Source organism: Vanessa tameamea, chromosome 28, assembly GCF_037043105.1.
Source record: "Vanessa tameamea isolate UH-Manoa-2023 chromosome 28, ilVanTame1 primary haplotype, whole genome shotgun sequence".
Taxonomy (NCBI): Eukaryota; Metazoa; Arthropoda; class Insecta; order Lepidoptera; family Nymphalidae; genus Vanessa; species Vanessa tameamea.
Window position 1 is genome coordinate 2,468,339 of NC_087336.1, and position 16,723 is coordinate 2,485,061.

The following is a 16,723-nucleotide window of genomic DNA, read 5'->3' on the forward strand; positions in this document are numbered from 1 at the left end:
GTCTATTTATTTAACTTTTAAACAGCAATACTATGTTACTATTACTATAATTTGATTATATTTAGATTTCTAAAGTCGTATCTCATGGTACATGTGATGTGAGTGGGCGGTACCTACCCAGACGAGCAAGCATCAGCAGTTCAGAAATCAATACATTTACCGAAAATTCTAATCAGATTTATGTGCCATGTTTAGTTAGATAAGTAAATGAGTGTTTTAATAAAAGCTCTTCACGAGTGAAATCTTGACACTTGCTGATAAATAGCCGATAAACCGTTGATTGGCTAATAATAAAAAGGTGAGCGTTATTCTCACGTGTTGCTTTAGCCTTTTCTAATTAAACTAACGAAACCCCACTAATGTTGTCAGTCCAAAAAAAATCAAAATATTTGTATCGTTATGTTACGGTGTTGAATCAAACGTAAAGCTACAACGGGTTCGGAAAGTCGATTCTACTGAGAAGAATCGGCAAGAAACTTAGTTACTTACAGAGTATAACAGTAAAGTACAATTTTTCTTTTTTCTGCCTTGACATCAATAAATACTAAGTCCAATCTTTTAAGTCTTTAATATAATCGTATATTGTCTGTGCATACAAAAATCTATGAATATTGTAGTAACATAAGTAACATTTACTAAAATTTAAATTAATTTAAAAAACGCTTTATCTTTTCTCGTGAGGAGGGGGGGGGGGGGTGTTGGGTAATCATGTGTTATATCCTTTAAATATGCAAAAACTGTACTAAGCCCTCTTCTCCTTTGAAGGAGATGCTTGCAGCTTATTTATTTATTTATACTTTATTGCACCCAAACTTAAAACTAAAAATTACAATATTGAAACAAAAAGTTGCATGAGGTGCAACAGGCAGGTTATTACATAAAGCTTTTAATGTTTGGGTTGGTAAATAATGGTATTGGAAAGTGGTCACCACTCACCCATAGACACTAATATTACGTGAAGTTAAAACCTTTTTTTGTTATTTATTACGTATCTAATACGTAGACACAGTATCTACCACGTTATGATTTGAAAATATGTGGATTTTTTGTTTCGTTTGTTTGCGATCGTCACTTTTCACTTTTTCAGAAGATTAAATCAGACAAAAGCGATGTTCTCGCTTGAGTAATTACAAGAATGGCCGTCTTATTGATTCTAATACTGTTCTTCAATACATATTCATGCGAAAACAATGTCGAAGAATTATTTAAAGAAATCAATGAAGCAACCGTCAAATTCAATGCTATTGGTGCTGATATTGCTTGGCAATCGGCACTTAACCCTGGCAATCCAGCATTGTCAAGCAAAGCAGCTGTCTACCAAGAAAGGCTGCTCTCCTGGCAACACAGAGCATGTAAAGAATTAGAGAATTTTCACGAAAGTCATGCCTTGAATTTAACTCAAGAAAGGCAGGCATACCTTTTATGTAGAGGACCGAAATTTATTTACAAGGAAGCTAGGTGAGTTGTGATGTTTGAAGTATTTAATTTAGTATTATGTAAAAAAAAAGTATTTTATTTAAAATAGGCAGACTGGCAAATTCGTCTCTGATGGTAAGTGGTCACCACCGCCCATAGATAATGCCGCCAAAATTAACATTATCAACCGTGGGAACCTAGATGTTATGTTCCTTGTGCCTTTAGTTACACTTCAGCGGCTCACTCTTCAAACAGGAACACAAATACTGTGTATTACTGTTTGGCGGTGGAATATGATGGTACCTATGGGTGTACAAATAAATACTAATAGGGATCGGTATAATTTTCACGTGGCTGCCTCGTTAGCTCAATCTAAACGAACACTAGGGTAGGGCAAAATTTTTCTTTATCGATATTTTTTTCAGTAGCAAGTATCCTAACTGAACCTGTTAGGCGAGTTAAAGAATTTTGTTTTAATGTAGTCTTTGTGAATTATTATCATAACTATATTTAGTTGTTTCTCAGGCTATTAACCTCTAAGCACCATGCCTGGTACTTCGTTTTAATTGTTCTCTCACTGAGCGTCGTCGTCGAGTAAATGCATTTTTTATGGGGAAAATTTACAATAAAATTTCCCGTGACATAATAAAATTAATGGTCTTAGACAAATGTTTCGATCGACTAAGCAGTAGGTATGTTCTATTTATTTTGAATATGTAGGTAGAATGGTAAGTATGCCACCGGATGGTAAGTGGTCACCACTTCCCATAAACGTTAGTACTATAAACCATCCATTACAGCATTAATCTGCCAGAACCCTTGGATGATATGTTCCTTGTGCCTGTGGTTACACTGACTTATTTACCTTTCAAACCGAAACACAACAGTATTGTTGTTTGGCGGTGGAATATCTAATGAGTGTACCAACTCAGATTTGCTTGCACAAAACCTTACTAACAAATAAAACTAAAATTCAAATTCTATTGAATTTAATTTCAACTTAATTAAATATAAAGTTGATTTTAACTTTGCATTGTACACTATCCTCTGTATTTTTGCAATTTACAGATATTACTTTTTTTCGATAATACTATTTTTTTTTTTAAACATTTTTTTTGAATAATTAATTTAATATATAAAATTATCTATTACAGAGAAATAAGTAAAATATACGAAAAATTACAATCTATTTATTCTAATGTAGAAGTGTGTTTACTGCATAGTATAGGAAACAATAACACAAATGTTACAATTTTCGAAAATGCCATCAGTAAATATATTTTATATATAAAATATTTGAAATTGGATGACAAAGCAGTTCCTTTTGCCGCTAAAATAGCTGCGAGTGATTTAAAAAAAGATGGAATATGTTTAAAAGGAGAAGAAGATTTCGAGAAAGTTATGGAACATTCTAGAGAACCAGAAATATTAGAATGGGCGTGGTTAGCTTGGAGGGAAAAGATGAAATTAATGAAGGAGCCCTATGAGAAATTGATTTATGTAGAAAATAAAGCTGCAAGGAGAAATGGTATGAAGTTAAACTATATTCAATTATAATTTGAATTTGGAATTAAGTTTTAATTTGTTAAAGGGAATATTAATTGATACTTTTAGGTATAATGATATTTATTCTTAGTTTCGGCAATTCGAACGTGCTCTTATTTAGATTCAGTTTTTTAGCTAAGGAAAAATACAAATCTTCCACTTAGAATCGGATTTGAGTGATTTACCTTCATGCTTTAGTTAAGGCATAGGATTAGCAGAAAAGTTTTATATTATCTGTTTCTTTCTTCGTTTATATTTGATATAGGTATAATGGAATAAAAAAAAACTATTTTTTTTACTAAAATGTACTACACTCAAATAAACAAATCGAGTTAACTATTTTTTTTAGTTTATGAGAATGAGAGAACGATGGTTCTGATTCATGATTCTGGTGTTTTAAAATATTTTACTATGGATATGAAACCCAAAACATAAACATCTTGGATGCTAACCATTCAGCTTAGCAACGCGCTAAATTTACTCGATAATATTAAAAATAAATTGATATTAAAAAAAATAATAATCATCAAACTCAAATTGTGATGCTGTCTGGCAATAAAAATATGCATGCATAGAAAACAAAAAGCAAACCAAAGAAAAGAAACACCAGTGGTACGGATAGTTTGTTAGTCGAGCTACAAATTTAACAATAATAAAATGTATTCTGTAAATTCTAATACGACATTTATGAACGCAGGTTATACTGATATTGGAGCGTCATGGCGAGATGAATTGGAGATACCCAACTTACGAGAGATTAGTTACAAGTTGTACAAAAACATTAAGCCACTGTACGCTCTACTTCATGGCGTTGTGAGATTTTATCTGAGACGGGAGTATGGGGATATTGTACCAGAAAAAGGACCGATTCCCGCGCATTTACTAGGTACAGCTTACAAGTGTTAGGGCGTATCATTTTCAATGAGACAATCATATTTTATGTAAAAAAAACATTTACTGCACAAATCACGACCACGTGGAATTGTGGCAAGAATACTAGCAACACACCGTTGAATCGCAATTACGATCTTCTGGCCAAAAAATGAACCAGCCCTGCCAGTGGATACATTAAGTTGTGTTAATGTTATACTTATAATAGAAGTAATTTTGCATTACTACTCCAAAAATTACATTATAATTGTAGGTTAAAACCAAATTGAATCTTTAATTGACAAATATGAGTCAGTAAAAACAAACTAGAGACAATATTAGAAGACGAGCTATACATTATTTTTAGATAAATATTATATCTATTCTAGTGAATAATAGGATGTAAACTTTTGTTTTTTTTGTGGGATACAATGTTCCAAAACTTAATTAATTATACAGATCTACTTATCTGGTCATCATCTTATCCGGAGCCATTTGTAATTCGAAAAGAAGAATTTACGTAACAATTTGCTGTTCCGCATTGATATCAATCAGTTTCAGATTTAGTACAAATGGTGTTTTTGATCCCCAATCGTAACAGATAACTTTAATAAATTTGTGCTTATAATATATAAAGGCAGAGTTTAATTCTTTTTAGGGAATTTATGGTCGCAAAATTGGGAACCGATCTTGGATATGATTCTACCGAACGATATCAATTTAGATGAGAGGATGAAAAGTTTAAACTGGACTGTGAAGGACATGGTAAGTTTCCAAATACAAACAAATTGTATTATAATAAAACATTATCATATAATTTGTTATCTATCAGTGTTTCAGAAGCTGGAGGTTAATTTTCTATTCCGAAGAATAATAATTGAATCATCATTTTTATTTTCGTAGCAAAGTAATTATTTATTGAAATTATATAATTAAAATTAAGCCTTTATAATTACTATTTTATTGTTTTAGGTTAAACGCGCTGAAGACTTTTATATATCGATAGGCCTTCCTCCAATGACTGATACATTTTGGCAGAAGTCTGTATTTTCGAGAGACAATCACAGCTTGGCGCGGTGTCACGGCACTGCGGCAGACATGTTTAAAAATGACGACTTTAGGTAGGACTTGCTTGATTCGGAATAAGTATTACGAATAAATTAAATTGTTTGTCAAAAACATGAGAAATTTCAGTTGACAGTATTTATAATCCTGTCTTATAAAGGAACGCCTAAACTCTTGAGTCGTGTTTTCTTTGGATTGGATTGCCAAGACATCGAACTATGTGTTTACGAAGACATAATCTATAATATTTTCAGCATGACAGTGACTTGTTTTGCTGAAATGTTTCACAAGAACCTTGAGATCATTATCAATTCTGTGATGATAAAATTAACACTAAAATATTTCTGTATTTAAGAGTTTTGTAATTAATATTTTAGGCTTCTTTACTGTTCTCGTGTATCGTTTGAAGATTTCTACGTTATACATCACGAAATGGGTCACATACAGTACTACATGGCATATAAAAATCAGCCCGGACTATTTAGGGTAAGATTTTCGATTATAAAGAAACTTCGATGTAGAGTTAATATGTATACAAACATATTCACATCAAAAATTTTGAAAATCTTGCTTCACTTACACTTCCAGCAAGCGAATTCAGCGCTACACGAAACGATCGGTGATACATTAATGTACGCTGTTATGACACCCCAACACTTACACAGAATTCGTCTCTTAAACGATTCCGAACTTTATAACATAAGAGACCCGTACGCAGACGAAAATTACTTAACGAAGGGAAAATTAGCTTCACATAGAAAAATGATAGATGAGTTCGACTATGAAGATGGACAAGAAACTGCAATCAATTCGAAGAAGAATATAATTTACTCTCATATAAAACATAAACAAAACGACGAATCTCATCAAGTAACTACGGACGATATCCTCGTTCTGAAACAAGCTTTAAATAAATTACCACAAATACCATTTTCGCTTCTCATGGACGAGTACAGATGGAAATATTTTGAAGGCAGTATTGACAAGGATTCTTTGAATGATGAATTCTGGGCATTGGCTCAAGATATACAAGGTATAGCACCAAGTGGGGTTAGGAATGAGGAGTATTTCGATATTGGAGCTAAATTTCACGTACCAGACAATACACCATATATACGGTAAGAGGATAGAGCAAGTAGTTTTTTTAGTAGTTTTTTTTATGGTTTACTTTGGTGGACGAGCATATGGTCCACCTGATGGTAATTGGTCATCATCGCCCATAGACAATGGCGCTGTTATAAAATTTTAACCATTCCTTACATCGTCAATGTGCCATCAACCTTGGGAACTAAGATGTTATGTCCCTTGTGCCTGTAGTTACACTAGCTCACTCACCTATCAAGCCAGAACACAACAATACAGAGTACTGCAGTTTGGCGGTAGAATATCTGATGAGTGGGTGGTACCTACCCAGACGGGCTTGCGCAAAGCCTTACCACCAAATCTTCTATAAATATATCTATATTAATATAGGTATTCAGACTGGCAAAAGGATTACTGGTAAGGTTTTGTGTAACGTCGCTCATTACAAATTGAACTACCAAACAGCAAACTTAATAGTGTTATGATCCAGTTTGAAGAGTGTTGAGAATAACTACAGTCACAAGGGACATAACATAATTAGTTCCAAAGGTTTGTATTATATTGGCGATTTATGGCCTGCTATGGGTATTGATGGCGACTTTATTATACTATCGAGATAAAGGTCAATATAGTCAGGGAGACTTTACTAGTCGCACTCGCCATGTTGTCTCCCGCAAGACGTTTGAAGGTACCCTGGTTATAAGAGGAGGGGAACACGTGTGCTGGTAGAAAGTTCAATTTTTTTGCGGTAACTTACCATTATTTGCAAGTCTGCTAACCTATTTACGATAAAAAATAAACAATTCTAACCCAATCTAACGTTTTTCTGTTTTTTCCATTATTATCAAATATTGTTATGTTGTTGATACATTTCATTCGTTTAATGTTTAAGGTATTTCCTAAGCAGTTTCCTGCAACATCAACTCTTCGAAGCTCTTTGTAAAGCGGCCGTGTTTGGTCATCGCAATGTTAAAGAGCCTTTACCCCCCACAATATATCTTAATAGATGTGATATATACGGATCTAAAGCTGCTGGAAGGATATTGAAGTAAGTAAATTGAAATTCTTTTAACGTTTGTCATTAAAAAGTAATGACAATATCGATATGTTTTTATCGGATACACTAAATTAACTGGAGAAGAGTTCGGAAAGAAACGTCTCAGACCTGAGAAGAACCGGCGAAAGAAACTCAGCGAGTTATTTTTTACTATCAATTTTGGTTTACAATTTGAAACAGTTTTGAGACGTTCGTTTCATTCCACTCCTTAGTTTAAACCTTTAGACTGATACTTCTAGGTTCGACTTTTTTTTGTAAATTTTATAGTTATACACTTTGATAAATATTCTGGTATTCTTATATTAACAATAAAATATAAGTAATAATGAAACGGTGACAAAATGTACAATATTATCTAAAAAATTATAACTGAAAAAAAACAGTACGTCTTCTAAACAAAACTTATAATGAAACAGAAGGATTAACTCTCGTTCTCTGTCTCACACACTTAAACTCACGCTCACACGCATATCCACACACACATACACATCCGCACACATGGACATATACTTATTAACATTGCTATCGATAAATTTAATATTGTTGTGAAAAGCCATACAGAAAATAATATTGTACATATCTTTTTGTATCATATAAAAGGGGGAACGGGACTGCTAAACTAATATAGATTACTTTATAACCTAGTACAGAAGTTCATACAGTGAATTGAAAAAACAAAAACAATAAATAAAAAAATAAAAAATGACGTTTTCAAGGACCAACTAAGACCTACCTAACAAATTCTTTGTACAGAGACTTGATGTCACGTGGTCACTCGCAGCATTGGCGCCAAATATTACGAGAAACGATCGGAGAAGTTGACATTTCTGCAAACGCATTGAAACGTCACTACCGCCCCTTGTACGTAATATTGATGCGATTGGTTGAAAAATACAGGATTCCTATTGGCTGGTAACGAAAATTTATCGAAGTGAATCTATTTAATTGTATTCAATTATTAAATAAGGCTGAAACTTTGACATTCGTTTTTTTTTTTAATTTTGCAAAAAATTATAATGGCTGAGAAATTTGTTTAAGTATAGTAGGAGTTCTTGTAATATGCGACATTAATTTTAGGTTATAAATAATATTAAAAAAAAAAAAACAGTTTTTAAATTAACAATAAATATATTCAATTAACTTAATGTCATTAAATAGTGCATTGACGTTTTAAAACTAATTACGAAACATGGAAAAAAGTCTTAAACATAAAAAAATATTTTTAAATTAATTAGTCGGTGTAATAATTTATTAAAGCGTTAAAATTAATTTATTGACAATTTCAATATATTTACAATAATATTATGGTTAACTGGATATTAACTAAGACGGCCTTTTAACATGTTCGCTTGTTAAAATCTATTTACAATTAATAATTTATTTACAAAACGCTTAAATAATATTATTATTGCGAAATAACGCGAGTATTTTCTATTGCTGTTTATTATATTTTTTTTTTCCGTAAACTTTTGCTATCACATATTTACGTTGATACAGACAGAAACATTCTCTAAGTATTTTATTTGACATGATCAATAATTTAAATTTCAAGGGTAACACATTTGATTTGTAACATCGTAAAGTTGTCATTTAAAAAAAAATCCTACCATTGATTCAATATACCTTTATAAAAGGAATATAAAAATTGCCAATGTCACAATAAATAATTCCAATGTAACAGACAATTCGATGTTGTAACCACTTGCCACGGTAGAAACCATAAATTCCTACTAAATTTTAAGTTCTTTCGCTACGCGAGCGTAGTAGCGTGTGATATCCAGTCGACTGTGTGGGCTACTCTGTGGTAGATGCCGGGCTGGCCTCGACTAGCACAAGAGTACCCAGCGGATACAACGCCGATGAGGTACCACCTACCAGCGCGCTCCAACATGAGCGGGCCTCCGCTGTCACCTTGACAGCTGTCCTTACCCCCGCCACGGTACCCTGCGCAGAGCATCTCCGGGTATATAACTACATTTATACCTGAAATAAAGAGAAAACACACATGAATCTATGAATTTAGTTACTTCTACTTCTACAGAAAATTGTGTATGCGGTTGATGTAAAGTGCTAGTGCCAGGCCATTTAAATCAAATCAAATGTATTTTATTCAAGGAAATTTTACAGTAAAGCAATTTAGAATCGTGAATATTTAAACTCTACTACTGTTTCGGAGAGCGGTCTCTAGCAAGAAGAAACGGCAAGAAATTCGCATAGTTCAGATAAACAGATTTACAACTCTGTTATTTACAATTATTGTTCAATAGTTCCTATGATGGAACGCGAGCAAAGCTTCTCGAGGAAAAGGTTTCAAGGTTATCATCAAGGTGATCCGATATGGCTTAATGGATGCAGGTGTGATAAAATGTCCACATGCAAATGTCTTCACGAAGTTTTTTTTCACTGCCGAGCACGAGAGAATGCTGAAAACTTACTTGGGACTTATAGATAAGTAATTAAAGAGGCCCCTACCATTTGCTCGATGCCACCTCTCACATACTCTATTATCTAGCACGGGCACGTCCACGGCCTGTAAGGTGCGGGGGCGCAGCCTCGAGCCGGGGCTGAGGGCACCCCACCCAGCCGCCCAGCCATACTGTCCTAGGAAGTCTGACCCACGCTCTGGGAGGCAAATTGGAGCTGAAATAATATAGGTTTTGATATTATTAAAAAAATTAGTCTTCGTTTTCCAAATTTAAAATTAGATTTAGATTTGATTGGCTTTAATTAATTTCTAGGCAAAGGTAATTATATCTTCTTTCACAAGTGTCAAGCGTAGTAATTAGTAGTTTGTTTTAGTTGTTTTATAGTGTGACTATCTAGATATATAAATAATCTAAGAGAAAATATTATAAAGTCAGTATCAACTGATACTACACACCTTCTTGTTCCCTTATGGTATTAAAATACAATTCATAATATCACTAAAAAGTTATTGTTTTGTCATTCAACTAATTACTTGTACTGATTTTTACTATATTTTATACATCATATTCATCATCATGATCATTAAAATTATACAGAATCAATACCCTATCCCACAATGTAACAGTTAATCAGTGTTGCCATAAAGGCGACCTATTTTCCTATATTTCTTTCTTGGTTCAAGTCAATATACTAACACAGTACATTACGAATGTTTTTTTAGCTACTTTGTAAACATTTGGTATTTGTTTAGTTTTGTATATCATGCCTTTTTGTATACAATTATACAATAATATAATAATATCTATTATACACACTGGATACAGAACATAGTTAAATTGTACACATTTTGTATGCAATGAATACGATATAGCAACACTGTTCAGTATAGACCCTGCTTTAGTAACCTACGTACTGTCAAATATGACAGATACTAATCAAGATTTAGACAATGTAACTTCTTTTTATAAATGATTTTATTCCCAAGAGTATACTTACCAATATGAGGCATGTAATGAACGTTTCTGTCAAGAGTGAGTACGGCTACATCGAATCTGTCCGCTTGTGGTGTAAATTTAAACAGTGGGTGGACCTGGAATAGATAGTATTGATTGTTTTATATTTATGTTCGAGTTACGACTAGTGTTGCCAGACGAGGGAGGCGAACAAATATTAAATGTTCAACACCACCCATAGACATTGGTGCTGTAAGAAATATTAAACATTCCTTACATCGCCAATGCACCACCAATTTTGGAAGCTGAGATATTATGTCCCTTGTGCCTGTTGTTACACTGGCTCAATCACCCTTCAAGTCGAAACATAATAATGCTAAGTATTACTGTTTGGTGGCAGAATACCTGATGAGATGGTGGTACAGACTCAGCCGGGCTTGAATAAAGTCCTACCATAAAGTATGAATGATTTTAACAAATAATAAAATTCAGGAAAGCAAACGCATTCTTCGTGATAACAGATGGCAGTCCTCTGATGAGTGTCACGTGGAATAAATGACTTCTAGTTATTAAATATTAGTTTCTGACCGCGTGTGGAAGGTAATCGGTCGTGTTAGGCACTCAATTCATTTTCTGTACCTCTGACAACGTAAGGAAAATTTCATGATGATCGGTTTGATAGTTAAGACGTGAAAACTTACTTTCCTATATTTTATGATATTAGTAAGAATTTATTGTTTAAAAACGTATCAGCCTGTTAACGTCCCACTGCGGAGCAATGTTTCCCCTTTTTTGAGGAGATGGTTTGGAGCTTGCTCCACCACGGCTCCAATGCGAATTGGTGGATACATCTGGCAGATTCTCGTACATCATTTGCAGTTTCTTAGTTGTTTTCCTTCACCGTTGAGAACGAAATGAATTATAAATACAAATTTAGCACTTGAATTCAATGGTGCCTGCTACGCGTTTTAACTAAGAATCACCGGTAAAGATTCTCGTCTTGTAACCACTGTGCCATCACGGTTCTCTATTGTTAGAAGTAGTAGGAGACAAATCTAACTTAAATTTCCGAAAACTATATCGTACCTTAATAGATCGCACTCCGAATGTGTAAGCTGGAAGAGGCTCAGCGGCTGAATTGATAACGTAGTCGCCGAGCGTGACGCGCACGTGACGAGGCTGCGCGCGCGCAACGCAATGACCCGCCGTGACCACGTGCCGCCTTGATATTAGGGAGCCACCGCATCTGTAAGATAGACAAGAGTTTTCTGTTGTAATAATTTTGATAAAATATATCTTTCTAAATGAAGAAATAGGTAAAATCTAATTACATAAACATAATTAGAATGAAATGTAAAGGATGTGTGTGTGTGTGCGTTTTTTACATTTTAAATACATAACATATCTACGCGTACAAAAGAAATTCATACAATAATTCTAAACAGACAATTGTTCCCCACATGCGTGTTATAATTGCATAGTTTTGCTATAATAAGTGATTTTGCAAACGCACGAATAGTGTAATTACAACATAGACAGCGACAACGGTTTTTATACGTAGTTATTTTTTAAATTACTCGGATATTCTCTGACGTCACAATACTCTGTACATTTACGACTATCAGAGAATGCGATGTTAATATATATTTTTTAATCTTAGAACCTTCATGTGTCATGTGAAATAAAGTAGTCATAGAAAACAAAAAACTTATGTCGCGTTTTTAGATAAACGGCTGATATATAGATATTTTACATAGTATGTTTTTTAAGTTATTTCATATTTAATTAATATGGGTCATATCTTCGACTATTACGTTATACGTTGCTAAGACTGGCATACTAATTTAATTTGATGTTATAAAATTACAATATTGAATTATATTAAATATCGAAAATACTCGATGGTAGGACTTTGTGCAAGCTCGTCTGGGTAGGTACCACCCACTCATCAGATATTCTACCGCCAAATAACAGTACTCTGTGTGTGTTCCGGTTAGAAGGGTGAGTGAGCCAGTGTAATCACAGGCACAAGGGACATAACGTCTTAGTTCCCAAGGTTGGTGGCGCATTGGTGATGTAAGGAATGGCTAATATTTCTTACAGCACCTTTGTCTATGGGCGGTGGTGACCGCTTACCATCAGGTGGCCCATATGCTCGTCCGCCAACAAATGCCATAAAAAAAATATAACAAAACAAATATATTCTATAGGAAGAATACATTAGACTCTCATTACTTGGTTTTTTAATAGAATTAAATTACATACATTAATTATGTAATACATAAGAACAATTCTCGAACAGCTACATTTATAACCAAATAAAATTGTTATATTTTATAAAACAGTGGTTAGAACGCGTGCATCTTAACCGATGATTTCGGGTTCAAACCCAGGCAGGCACCACTGAATTTACATGTGCTTAATTTGTTTATAATTCATCTCGTGCTCGGCGGTGAAGGAAAACATCGTGAGGAAACGTGCATGTGTCTAATTTCAACGAAATTCTGCCACATGTGTATTCCACCAACCCGCATTGGAGCAGCGTGGTGGAATATGCTCCATACCTTCTCCTCAACGGGAGAGGAGGCCTTAGCCCAGCAGTGGGAAATTTACAGGCTGATTATGTATTTATGTAATAATTAATAATTCTGTAAATAGTTGGCACGATTCGTCAACATCCGTTAAAATATCAGTGGGTCATTGCAATGATTTCCGTCACGTTCATCCAACCACGACGATCGCTGTTAGTGAATTATGAAGCGATTTTCGCAATCAAAACTGAATAGACATTGTTCCTGTTCTTGAATATTACGCTTTTATATGACTACGTTCAAATTAACGATCAATTAATGTTATTAGGAATTCATGTAAACTATTTACGTTTCAATCATCATGTTTAAGTTTATTTCATCATTTTCTAACAGAGTATGAGTTTGTTTACAGAGTGTTTTATAGATAGAAATATATATGTAATATAACAATTTAATAACTGATAAGGATTTGAAAGAATAATTTATAAAATTATAGATATATTTTACCCTTTACCTTAAACTTACCTTTGTCATTTTTATAGATTAAAATTACCTTATTCAAATGAAACTTACCTGTTTCTTTACAATTATCATGCAAGTAAACATACATTTATATACAATTACAATAAGCATATGTTTTAGAAGAGGAATGTGCGAAAGTTTACTGATTGAGCGAAGCCATAGAAAGGTACGGATTGATCGAGTTAATACATCTCATAATAATATAATAACCCTTTGTAATATTTGCTACGTCGTTTCGAATATTCTAAAGGTATCAGTCACGGCTTGCTTACCTGAGTGAAAGGTAGGATTATATTAAAAGTATACCATAAGCTAAACTGTTTCATCCATTCAAAAGCGTTTTGACATGTGCCAAGCACTCTTGTATGTTGCATCCTTGTCGCACTTAAACAAAATACGTTATTTATCCTACTCTTACAGATGTCAATATATTACGAACTGTTTGACATATTTCCGCGTCAATTGGGCATTTCGGATTATTGCTCGGCGCGTGGTATTGTTGTGATCACAGACCAGACCTCTATTATATACGACACTTTGTTTCCCCAAATACGTGCGGCTGAATTCTCAGCCCACACTAAAACATTTGTCCCAACCACAAGTATACTTTAAACAAAGGCCATTAGGAATTGTGATAAAATATTTTTAAAAAAAATTGCCTTTAAAATTCGAATAAAATAAATAACATTGTGACTGATACTTTTGAATAATCGTAAATTAAGTTTTAGATTATGAGTTTATACGACAGATTTCTAAAAGGCTACATGCATAAAATTCTACACAATCTGTACACTACTAATATACAATATAAATTGTTGTTTAATTGATTATATATTTAATAAAGTTTATGTATACAAGGCTTAAAAAATAGTACCTTAGTCTTTATTTTAAAAAAATACTACAGATAGAGAGGGAAAAAATTATATGATACAGATACAAAAGCCACAAGAAACAGTATATTTTCTACCTACATTTCATACAATTAAACCAATTTCTTTCTAATAAGAGACCTATACTATCTACTTCGTGCCGTCTCTTTCGCACATTTACCTCTCTATCCAACACTGCTTCCAACCGATAAGCTCGAATATTGACATAAGCATGTTGCATCTGTAATATTAGAATTAGTTTATTAACACTATGTTAATATAAAATTTTCTACCAAAATATTAACCAATATAACCGGTAAAACTACAATTTTGGTAGAAAACAAAATCGACACTTACATTCTGTATTCGTATATTCATTGCCACTAATAAAAAATATAAATTGATGTCGTAAATTTAAAAATGGAATATATATATTTTTTTAAATACAGAACGCAAGGAATAAATTACAATGATTAGCTGAGTTAAAATAGCAATATTAATATTAATAATTTAATTGAATTAAAATCTCTGTTCTATTAATAAAAATATATATGTAAAATAAAATAAAAGTATGTTACTATTTAATGATAAATTAGTGTTCATTTTAGTAATATTAAGTTTTATATTACAATAATTTACAATGTATAAAATATTTAAGTTTTACAATCGTTAGAAGTATATCGTAACGAGGATTTTTTTTTTATCTAAATGACAAAACCATAATAACAGATGTATTTTTAAATTATAATTAATTAAAAGATATAGATAAATTTATTATCTATTATAGATTTAAGGCTTAGCCATATACACTAACTATAATCGTAAACGCTATAAAAAACTTGGAAAATGTTTGGGTAATACAAATCACGTGGTCAACACGAAACGACCGAAGAATTGATAACCATTTTACAAGCTAAGAGTTTGTCCCAAAGAATAGACTAGAACTTGTCTATTCTTAATAAAAAAATAATTATTTTTTATCTATATTTATCAATACATTTCGATCGGGTCTATCGTAGACCTGCACGAATGTAGATCGGAAGAACTATTCTATACTAAACTCGACACTCATCAACACAAACTATAATAATGGGATAACTATAGCGGTTATATTCTGTGAAAACGAATTTCGTATCTCACTTGTGAAATGAAAACCGAAACAGAATAGCGTATCCGATGTATCTGTCGTGTCTTCTCCATCCTACGTGACTTTGGCGAAATAATTTGTACCCTGTCGGTACAACTAAAAGACATTAAACTAAGAATTTAATTGAATTGAGATTCGCGTTCGTAGTTACAGAACAGCTCAACACTTATCTATTTTGCTATGAATTTTGTCAAAAAGATTTCTAAACAGTACATTGTAACTAGCATAATTCGTTTTGACAATAGACACAAAAGATTATTATAAAGCGGATCTTTATATTTTTCTAGGGCAAAGTTAGTCTCTTTTGAAATTCCATAATAATAAAGTAGTTACGTATTATTTAATTATATATATAACAGTTGAATGTAAAAAGGGTTTATATAACAAAGTTCATTAACCTTGATGATCCGATGCGGATGTAGGCTTGCCAGGGGAATGTTCCGAATCCTGCGTCATCACCACCGACAATTCTCCTTTGAGCTGTTTGCTTACCAACAGCTACACCGCAACCTGAAACCAATAAAAAAGACGTTGGAATTCCTTTTTTGAATTTTGAAATTCGAACCGCTTTGGGTGCGAATGAATTGTTTTTTTTAATTCGAATTTTATTCGAACTCGGCGGAGATAAAATGTTGTTTAACATTAGGTAATTGTGCAATTGTGCCATACGATGCACCAGCACAGCATCCACAAATGAGATAATTAGATTGATAATGAGCGAAGAACTTAAATAAGGCATACGATAGTGCGCAATGTTAAAAACAATTGCTGCCGTTATGTTGATTAGTTTTAAGTAAACAAATTCATTCTTAGGACGTGGAATGAAATAATAATGATAAAAATGTCAAAAAGAGCAGCAGCTGTCAGACAAAATATGTCTGACAGCTGTAGCTGTCTCATATTTAAAAAAAAAAAAATCAATGGTATAAATTGTATAATGAATTAATACACCCATAGTGGTGACCGTAACAGAACCACCAAAATAAGCATTCCTAAGAAGGCGTTAGTAAGCCAAATCCTGCTTATAAAGCTTAATGCGGACCCAATGGGATAGATGATGAAATTAACAAAGGATGATAATTATCATATCGAATGCATCATTTGTTGCGAAACGTATTAGCGAAACAAATCTGACGCGAAAAAAACTTAACTTTGTGACAAACAAGATATGTCTGTAAACGTCACAGAGTTCCGTATGAATAATAATTCATACAGATAAATTCAATACCTTCCAAAAC

The 16,723-nt window shown here is 33.0% G+C and overlaps 2 protein-coding genes across 3 annotated transcripts in view; one reads left to right on the top strand and one right to left on the bottom strand.

Annotated features, from left to right (window-relative positions):
• The first annotated feature begins 1,082 nt into the window (after positions 1-1,082).
• On the top strand, positions 1,083-8,016 carry LOC113391773 (angiotensin-converting enzyme-like). Its single transcript, XM_026627842.2, has 9 exons — positions 1,083-1,458; positions 2,571-2,944; positions 3,659-3,847; positions 4,490-4,596; positions 4,804-4,952; positions 5,274-5,382; positions 5,485-6,014; positions 6,872-7,027; positions 7,790-8,016. The coding sequence occupies exons 1-9, from the start codon at positions 1,136-1,138 to the stop codon at positions 7,950-7,952; spliced, it is 2,100 nt and encodes a 699-aa protein (XP_026483627.2). The 5' UTR covers positions 1,083-1,135; the 3' UTR covers positions 7,953-8,016.
• Positions 8,017-8,743: 727 nt separating this feature from the next.
• LOC113391851 (uncharacterized) overlaps positions 8,744-16,723 on the bottom strand; it is a 56,772-nt gene continuing 48,792 nt past the window's right edge. The window contains exons 3-8 of one of the 2 annotated variants that reach the window (XM_026627955.2): positions 15,884-15,995; positions 14,520-14,579; positions 11,503-11,662; positions 10,460-10,553; positions 9,509-9,676; positions 8,744-9,019 (exon numbers count right to left, since the gene is read on the bottom strand). In XM_026627955.2, the coding sequence (XP_026483740.2) occupies positions 8,787-9,019; positions 9,509-9,676; positions 10,460-10,553; positions 11,503-11,662; positions 14,520-14,579; positions 15,884-15,995 (827 nt within the window). In that variant the 3' untranslated portion in view covers positions 8,744-8,786. The remainder of the gene's footprint in view (positions 9,020-9,508; positions 9,677-10,459; positions 10,554-11,502; positions 11,663-14,519; positions 14,580-15,883; positions 15,996-16,723) is intronic. The other variant, XM_026627956.2, reaches the window with a different exon arrangement.

Excerpts from the sequence above, each read along its gene's own strand:
- LOC113391773 (XM_026627842.2), top strand. The coding sequence starts at position 1,136 with ATGGCCGTCTTATTGATTCTAATACTGTTCTTCAATACATATTCATGC. Across the intron at positions 4,953-5,273 it reads TTTAAAAATGACGACTTTAG|GCTTCTTTACTGTTCTCGTG; the intron begins GTAGGACTTGCT and ends TTAATATTTTAG. Across the intron at positions 6,015-6,871 it reads GACAATACACCATATATACG|GTATTTCCTAAGCAGTTTCC; the intron begins GTAAGAGGATAG and ends TTAATGTTTAAG.